This window comes from Anoplophora glabripennis, unplaced genomic scaffold (genome assembly GCF_000390285.2).
Source record: "Anoplophora glabripennis isolate ALB-LARVAE unplaced genomic scaffold, Agla_2.0 scaffold1599, whole genome shotgun sequence".
NCBI classification, from domain to species: domain Eukaryota; kingdom Metazoa; phylum Arthropoda; class Insecta; order Coleoptera; family Cerambycidae; genus Anoplophora; species Anoplophora glabripennis.
This window is the reverse complement of record NW_019417674.1, coordinates 20,276-29,382: the sequence shown is the minus strand read 5'-3', so window position 1 is coordinate 29,382 and position 9,107 is coordinate 20,276. Positions and strand designations below refer to the sequence as shown.

General features: G+C 38.5%; 2 protein-coding genes across 2 annotated transcripts; both read left to right on the top strand.

Annotated features, from left to right (window-relative positions):
• The first annotated feature begins 376 nt into the window (after positions 1-376).
• LOC111692444 lies at positions 377-1,465 on the top strand. The gene has a single exon (XM_023456463.1). It carries the CDS (start codon positions 377-379, stop codon positions 1,463-1,465), a length of 1,089 nt encoding a protein of 362 aa, XP_023312231.1.
• Positions 1,466-2,582: 1,117 nt separating this feature from the next.
• On the top strand, positions 2,583-3,151 carry LOC108915496 (dolichol-phosphate mannosyltransferase subunit 1-like; the record flags this gene model as incomplete). Its single annotated transcript, XM_023456462.1, is given in 1 exon segment — positions 2,583-3,151. A coding segment is annotated over 1 exon segment (411 nt), but the record flags the coding sequence as incomplete, so codon positions are not given.
• Positions 3,152-9,107: the final 5,956 nt, after the last annotated feature.

The window sequence follows — 9,107 nt, the reverse complement described above, 5'->3', positions numbered from 1 at the left end:
TTAGTTTATAAAATGTCACTTTTTTTCAGCCATCGACTTTTTTTTGTTTTGTGTGTTTTTGAGCTATGACGTCATCGGCAATTTTTTTAAATGTCGCCCCATATTTTTTTCCACGGATTTCGATAGAGCACATTTTTCTGAGTACGAATATGTCAAAAACGTATGACCTTCAAAATGGAAGTTTTCGAGATATTCGGTTCCAAAGTTTCAAGAATGCATTATACAAGCGATGACAAAGTACTAATCATTTATCAAGGAAGCTCTGAAAAAATTACAGTTTTGATAGTTGTCAGAATTTTGAAGTTTGTCCTCGCAAGTTTGTGTTTTATTTTAAGTTAATTAATCATTATTCTATCAGAATTCATTTTATTTGAAAATGGTTCGTCGTTTGAGTGAAAGGGAAAGAATCGAAATTTTGATGATGATCGGTTACGGGGACAGAGCTCGCACACAAGTAGAAGTTTGCCGTTTATTTAATAACAAATATCCAAACAGAGAACCAATTACACAGTCCACGGTTAGTAAAATAGAGCAAAAGTTTTTAGAAATGGGTCATGCGAGAGATCGCCCTAGAACGGGTCGTCCACCAGTACAAGAAGATGTTAAATTGAATGTTCTACTAGAGCTTCAAGAAAATCCCCATTTACCCACCCGCCAAGTGGCGGCAAACAACGGAATAGTTCAAAGCTCCGTCTTAAAATATTTGAAATTGTACAAATGGCATCCGTATAAAGTGGTTTTGGTCCAACAATTAAACGAAGATGATCCTGACCGTAGGTTACAGTTTTGTGAAACCATGTTGCAACGCCTGATTGATGACGACGGATTCTTACGCAATATTATTTTTTCTGATGAGGCTACCTTTTATCTCGACGGCACAGTAAACCGGCAAAACTGTAGATATTGGTCTCCTGAAAATCCACACTGGAAAATGGAAACTCGTAGTCAGTTTCCACAAAAAGTTAACGTTTGGGCTGGCCTTGTTGCTAACCGCATTTTGGGTCCATTTTTCATTGAAGGCGCATTAACAGGTGAAAAATATTTTGAATTTTTAAGAGACGTTTTAGTCCCTGCACTTGCGGTGCTTTACCCAAATGACGTAGATCCCGATCTGCCCAATAACACGATATGGTACCAACAAGACGGTGCACCTCCTCATTTTGCAGTGATCGTTCGCAACTATTTAAACCAAATATTTGCTAACCGTTGGATTGGTCGAAGAGGAACTATCGAATGGCCCCCTAGATCTCCGGATCTCACTCCCCTAGACTACTTTTTATGGGGCTATTTAAAGAGCAAAGTCTACTTCAATAGACCAAATACCATTGAAGAATTAAAGGACAGAATTCGCAATGAAATTCGAGCCATTCAACCAGATATTCTTCATAAGGTTCTGCAGGAGTTTCAGTGGCGAATGGGATATTGCCAAGAAGTGAATGGAGGTCACTTTGAAAATTTCCTTTGATTTTCTTGTTTACTTTAATTATTTATCATTTGTACAGAAACCTTTTTTCATTTGTTAAAATTGTTGCTGATTATTACTTAAAAAATTAAACAAATTGCTACTAAAATCTCTTAAATGTTCGATAAGCTCTTAAAAAACTTGACCCACACGATACCTTGTATATGGTACATCCTTGAACCTTTATAACCTAATAGACAGTTTAAGTTATGTATCCGACATAATGTATACGTAGAATTTAACCATTGCGCATGCTCAAATTAGTATCATGATCATCTACAATCAACTTAAACTGTCTATTATCTCGAAAACTTCCATCTTGAAGGTCATACGTTTTTGACATATTCGTACTCAGAAAAATGTGATCTATCGAAATCCGTGGAAAAAAATATGGGTTGCCATTTAAAAAAATTTCCGATGACGTCATAGCTCAAAAACAAACAAAACAAAAAAAAGTCGATGGCTGAAAAAAGTGAGATTTTATAAACTAAAGTTGACGTATCCGAGGATTTCCTGTCAAAACCCTTCAATAACGATTTATGGAATTTATTCCAAACTTTACGAGCTCAGTGTATAATGTAGGAAATCGTCGAGTTTCACATTTCAGTATATAAGATCGACGTGCCGAGGAGTTAAATATTCAAGAAGGCAGTTACGTGTATGTTTTCCTGTTTCGGCACAATTGTAGCACGACTGTAAATACGGCGTGTTGGGCCTTCTCCGAATTAAAACCGAAGCTGAGCACGCCGTGTAAGTGCCCTTTGACACATCACCAACGGTCATCGTATTATTATTATTGTTATCAATTATAGAAAAAATGTGAAATTTACTTAAATTTAAATTTACTGAAAAGTATTCTGTTTCCTATGCCTTCTCATATATTTTAGGGTTAGTTAAAAAAAATCTAAAAAGAACAACTATAACACTAATTTATACAATTATTTATTTAATTTGATGTTAAAATTACATCAATACTTTTAAAAACATCAGTTACTTGAGTTGGTTTACAAAAATGTATAGGCATAATAACAGATATTTCGTAGGCTTGTTGCTTTGATGATCATGAAAATGGTAATTAATTTATAAAATACTTTTAATTTTATGATTTTTTATGTTTTAGCCTAAATTTATAAGGCAGTTTATTGAAAAACAAAATATGGAAGACTTTGATGTTGTTTCTGGATCTCGTTATATTGGTTCAGGTGGAGTTTTTGGATGGGATCTAAAAAGAAAATTTATATCCAGAGCCGCAAATTTTGTAACTCAAATCTTATTACGACCTAGTGCAACTGACCTGACAGGATCTTTTCGATTATATAAAAAAGATATTTTAGAAAATCTTGTAGAAAACTGTGTTTCTAAAGGTTATGTATTTCAAATGGAGATAATTGTTAGGGCCAGGCAATTAAAATATAGCATTGGTGAAGTACCAATTACATTTGTGGATAGAGTTTATGGAGAATCAAAACTTGGCAGTTCAGAAATTATGCAATTTGCCAAATCTTTAGTATATTTATTTGGTACAACATAATTTTCATACTTATGTCATAAATAGTTTCTTTTTCTTTAATGTGTAAGAAATCTAAAGAATTTTTAAGTTTGTGAGTTATTTATATGAATCGGCATTAATGGATTACTATATTTTTTTTCATTTAAGATATGATTTTAATGTTTGTTATCTTAAGTTAAATTTAATAAATTAAAATGATTAATTTCACCGAAAAAAATATTTTTTCCCAGACATGTATAGTGAAGTAGTGAAGATACAAAATATATAGAAACAGAAAATAAAATAATGAAAAAAATACTTTAATATGACCTAGTTAGAAGACTAGATTAGATTTTATAAGATATATAAATACTTATAACTACAGAACAAATAATAATTTTGTTTTCTGAAAATAATGTACTCTTGTTAAAACTTCCTAATGTAGACGGTTTTAGAGAAAAACGGCTGTTAATTAAATTCTCACAATATTACGGTGTATAAAATAACTGACTTTTCTCAAAGTAGGCTTATGTCAAAACTTATTGATGGATGTGTCATAAACAACGCATACATTCTTAGTAATATATTGAAATTAGGTAAAAAAAGGATCGAAAGGTAACTATATTATCTCGTGTTTGTGTAAATTTTAGATTTTTAAGTTACAAAATACCTCTAGGGCCTAAACGTAGCGCAGTTTTCGTAGCTAGCTCGTATTTTTGTCACCCAATCACGTTTTCGGCACACGAAACCGGAATCCTTTCTAATATTCTTCTGAATTCTTTTTAAAGTACAATTTCTTTTTAAGGTGCGAATTCTTTTTATAAAATTAGAGTCCTGGATTGACAACAGAAGTTGTCAACTGTGGTTTTTAAATACGAATTATTTTCTGAAGTATTTAGTGCCGGTGTCCTACAACCTGGTGCATGTAGCGTAACGCTATTGAGTTTCCTTTCTTCAGCTGCGACCGTTTAGTCTCGACGCTTGAAGTCAACTGGCGAAAGGGAGGAAAGGATGGGCGCCGTTGTTTTTAGCGTAGGCCTGAATGATTTGGGGCCGAGGGGACTATCCCTCTTTGTCCTGTCTCAACGTTGTAGGTTTAGACAGCCTCGTGAAGGTGGACCCCATCTGTCGTCGACCATGACCACAAACGTGGCCGGAATAAGCGTTTTGTAGGATTTCCTCTTGTTTTGGCTGACCCCCGCCGCCTCTTCTGGCGCCCTTATTGTCTTCTCGTTTGTTTTTTCGCCGGCTTGTCTAATCCCTCGGAGGGCGAGTAGTCGTAGACGCGGGCGTGCGTGGCGGTGCCACCCTGGGGTTTGTCGCGTTGAGTATGTAGTCAACGGCTTAAGGAGGGGATTGTCGTGTTTCACTGCCGCGTTTAGTTGTTTTTTTGGTGTTTGAGTGTGTTAGTGTATTGTAAGTGGCGTAGAAGATTCCGTTTAGAGTTGGTAGTCTAGAGGGGCCTCAAGTAAGGTCAGAACCGAACCGTCCATCAAAGTAAAGTAAGTTACAAAAATTTGGCGCCCGAGCAGGGACCGTTATTTTCTTTTAAATACTGTATAGATACCGTTATTTTCTTTTATGTAAATCCCGTTTAGGGACTGTTATTTTCTTTTGTTTAAATACGGTTTAGGGACCGTTGTTTATTTGTGTAAATATAAATAAAAGCCGTCATTTGCTTTTATTAAATAATCAAAGACTATTATTGTCCGTTTAAATTTAATTTTGAGAATTTGTTTAATTGTTGAAAGGAACATTTTTTTGAACCCCGTTGAATGCGGTTAGAGCAATTTTCTTTGTCAATATTAAAGTTAGAACAAGACCGATTTGAATTTAATACTTTTAATAACAAATAGAGTCAAATAGCGAACATATAATAATCAGTGTTACCAGATTTTGTCTAAGCCTGTACTGAAGGCACTAAGATTGTAAAATTGATTTGTCCGTGTAGAGTTAAAGGCAAAAATCCGAATTTAATTAAATCCGAACCAATCCGACTTTTCCCGGAAAAGTTAACAGCTAATTTTTCCGAAATTAATCAAGCTAAACGTCGAATATTCAAGACTAAGTCTCGTAGAAGGATTTACTACCGATAACCGAAAATTACCGATTTTTGCCGAGTTCACCCGAAGCCTTCCTAGCCACAGGAGAGGCGTGGAAAGTATCATTTTCTTCATTCAAGGGTGAAGAATCGATTACAACTAGTTCCGAACCGATCCGATCAGTCACTTCCAAGATATAACCGATAAATCGTTGAAAAACACGATTTAAGAAAAGACTAAAAATTGATACCAGGCATGCAAATAGAGCACCGACACCGACTTTGACATTTTACCCGGATTTTCACCCGGAGTTTCCCGGAGTTAGGATTTGAGTGGAACATAGCAAGCTACCCCTCATTTTTAAGTAAATCGAAGGTGTACAATCGAATTTTGATAGTTTTATTGCAATCCGAGCTACCGTTTCCAAGATAGGTTATCCCTATCTTCAAATACCGACTTTTTCTGATTGGGACGTTTTGCTGAATTGTAATAAACTACCAGAATGCCATCCGACACCGGCCGCAATAACCTGCCACCCCCAGGAAGACCTGAACAATCTGGAGAGTCCAGTGACAACGAACCGCAGCCCGCAAAAGTGAGCTAGATTTACACGTTCAAGAAAGATGAGCTTGTCAGAGAGCTAGAAAAATTCTCTTTGACCACCAAGGGAACACTATCGACACTTCGAAAAAGGTTAGTAACATTTTTCCGAGAGGGTTATCCCAAATCCGGGAAAAATCAACGACAACTGTCTTCATCCTCTGGACCTGATAACGAACCGCCTCGTTTCCAGCCGGACATGGAGTCAACGAGGAAATCCGTTAAGAAAAACAGCATTGGAGAAATATGTGACAAAGTCCGAACTTGAAAGTTGCAGTTTAATGGAAAAACCGACGCTACTGAATTCCTGGAAAAATTGTATGTACTCCAGGAGAAAAGCGAAATTTCAACTACCTAATTATTACCAGCTCTGTTCGAAGTTTTTTAAGGCAATGCACTGGCATGGTACCGCAATAACGGAGATTCCTAGACTACATGGGGAGAATTTTTGGCCGATTTTAAATTATTTTATTTACCGGCAAACTTCCAGGACTCTTTGGAAGAGCAAATTCAAAGACGAAAGCAGAACACTAGCGAAACCGGGAGAGATTACATTGTGGCGTTACAAACATTAATTCGCCGCCACGGAGGATTTTCACCGGAAAAGATGTTGCGTCGCTGATATGCGAATTTACTGCCGGAATACCGCCAGTATATACGTCAAAGCGACATCACGAGTACTAGTGATCTGGTAGCCCGTTTAGATGAATTTGAAAATTTGAATAAAGAGCTCAAACACCGTAACACATTACCGGGCTATAGCTCAGACCGAAAAGAGTTTCCGCCTTCAAGAAACTGGGAACCGACCACCGTTTATACCCCGAACTTCCGAAGAAAATAGGACCAGGCCGGAACCTACTCCAGAAAGGCTTGCTGGACCAGCCTCACCGTCACCTGAGACTCGACCTGTACAATTAAGCCGTCGCCTGGCAGTTACAACCGGAGAACCATTTGCTGGAGATGTGGTCAACCTGACCACAACCGATATGAATGCAGAGCTCCGCCGAAATTATTTTGCTCCAGATGTGGGCAAAATGGAGTGATGACCCGCGACTGCAAATGTAACCGCCCTTCGACATCACATAATGCAGCCATCACCAGAACAGACAACCGCCCGCATATACAAGTGAAAATAAAGAACAAATATTTTTCCGTACTTGTAGATACCGGAGCTTTGCTCTCTTACATAGGCAACAAGGTAGCCGACTACTGCAAAGACCTGAACATGCCAATCCAAGAGGTAGAAACACCGACTACCGTATTGGCCAATGGGCAACAAGTAACCGTTCGTGGTGGATATAACCTAGTTTTCCATAAATGAAACCAGGTTTTCCCAATTAATATACCATCTACCCGATTTAACATCCGACATGATAATTGGGATGGACCTATTGAGCGGAAATAATTTTAGGATGGACTTATTAAGTAACACCATTTCCTTAAAAAATAAAAAAGTCCATAGGACACCGCCGACGACACCGTATACTCCTGTGCACTTAACCGAGGACGAAGAAACCCGACTAAAACAATTCCTGGATCAGGAGTTACCAAGTGTTTCCGATATAAAAGGTGCTACTAAGCTAATCCAGCATCAGATCCGCCTTTTCCAAGCGGAACCGATTAAACAAAGATACCGACCTCAGAACCCCCGCATGCAGGCAATTATTAACCAGGAAGTGGGCGACATGCTAGAACAAGGGATAATAGAACCGTCAAGTAGCCCTTGGAATTCACCAGTAGTGATAGTCCGGAAGAAGGATGGAAGTCCAAGATTTTGCATCGACTTCGGAAAGTGAACGAAGTCACAGAGAAAGTTGCCTACCCCCTACCGTACATAAATGCCACTCTGGACAAACTACGCCGAGCCCGGTATATCTCTAGCATCGACCTGAAACAGGGGTACTGGCAAATTCTGTCATCCGTAAGTAAACCTGTCGCCGCATTTACTGTCCCCGAAAGAGGACTTTTTCAGTTCAGAGTAATGCCGTTTGGACTACATTCCGCATCTGCCACTTTTCAACGCCTGTTAGACCGTATAATTAGTCCCGAACTATAACCGCATGCATTCGCGTATTTGGATGATATAATTGTTTTGGGGGAAACATTTGAAGACCATCTAGAAAATCTGAAAGAAGTTTTCCGCCGACTGCGTATATCCAACCTGAAATTAAATCCTGACAAGTGCCAGTTTTGCAGGAAATCATTAAAATATTTAGGCCATATGGTAACCGCTGAGGGAATCCGCACCGATCCAGAAAAAGTGGAAGCAAGCCAGAAGTTTCCAAACCCGAAAAATGTCCGAAATGTCCGACGCTTTCTAGGTACAGCTTCCTGGTACCGTAGATTTGTCCCGTCATTTTCAGAACTAGTTGCACCGTTAGCCAGACTGCTCAAGAAAAATTACCGTTGGAAATGGACTGCCGACCAGGAAAAGCTTTCACAGCTTTAAGGAAATGTTTCACCGAAGCCCTGATTTTGACTTGCCCCGATTTTGAGAAACCGTTTATTTTACAGACCGACCCAAAATGTTGAGGGAACCGAACATGTCGTGGCATATGCTAGCCGCATCCTCTGCCGAGAAAAATTATTCCACCACCGAGAAAGAGTGTCTAGCCATCGTGTGGGGAATTGAGAAAATGAGGCCATATCTGGAAGGATACCGTTTTACCGTTATTACCGACCACCAGTCACTCCGTTGGCTTCACTCCGTGAAAAGTCCGAGTGGACGTCTAACAAGATGGAGCATATTTTTAATATGACTTCGACATCCTGTACCACCGAGGAGCTTTAAACCGTGTTGCTGATGCACTATCTCGACAACCCCTATCCGATTCTTTCACCGAGGATGCCGCCGAACTATGTGCTCTAGAGGGAGCACCAGTGTTCTTGGTACCGGCAGAAAAAGGAAGTAGAAAAGAGTCCCGAGGCATTCCCGGATTACTGTATTCGTAATGACCGGCTATACCGACACATTTGGGATTCTAGAGATCTGACCGAACCTGAGCTCAGCGACCCGTGGAAGCTATGTACCGAAGCCAATGAGAACGAATGTCATGAAGGAAAACCATGATGTTCCCACCGCCGGACACATGGGAATTTCTAAGAACATTGCCCGAATTTCCCTGCGATATTATTGGCCTGGCATGTTCCGGGAAGTCACGAGTTATGTGAGAAGTTGTTGTAACCTTATCTCTTTATTTTATTTTTAGTTACAAATAATTTTGCTAACGGTTGCTCCAATGTCGGAGGCTGGTCGTGGGTTCATTGAGATTTGCTTGTTGTTTTAATTTGTTGAGAGTATAGTAGGCATGGGCGCCAGTCAAATAAAATTGACAAGGATTGGGGAATTACAAAACAACACAAATCATAGATAACACAATGCAATATAAATATCTATTATAAATTATTTACGCCAAATGTAAAAAGTAGAAATTTTAATATTAATATAAATTAATTCAGCAATAATTTGATTAATGATAAATTAAGTAGAGTAGAATTTAATTTTGAACAAATT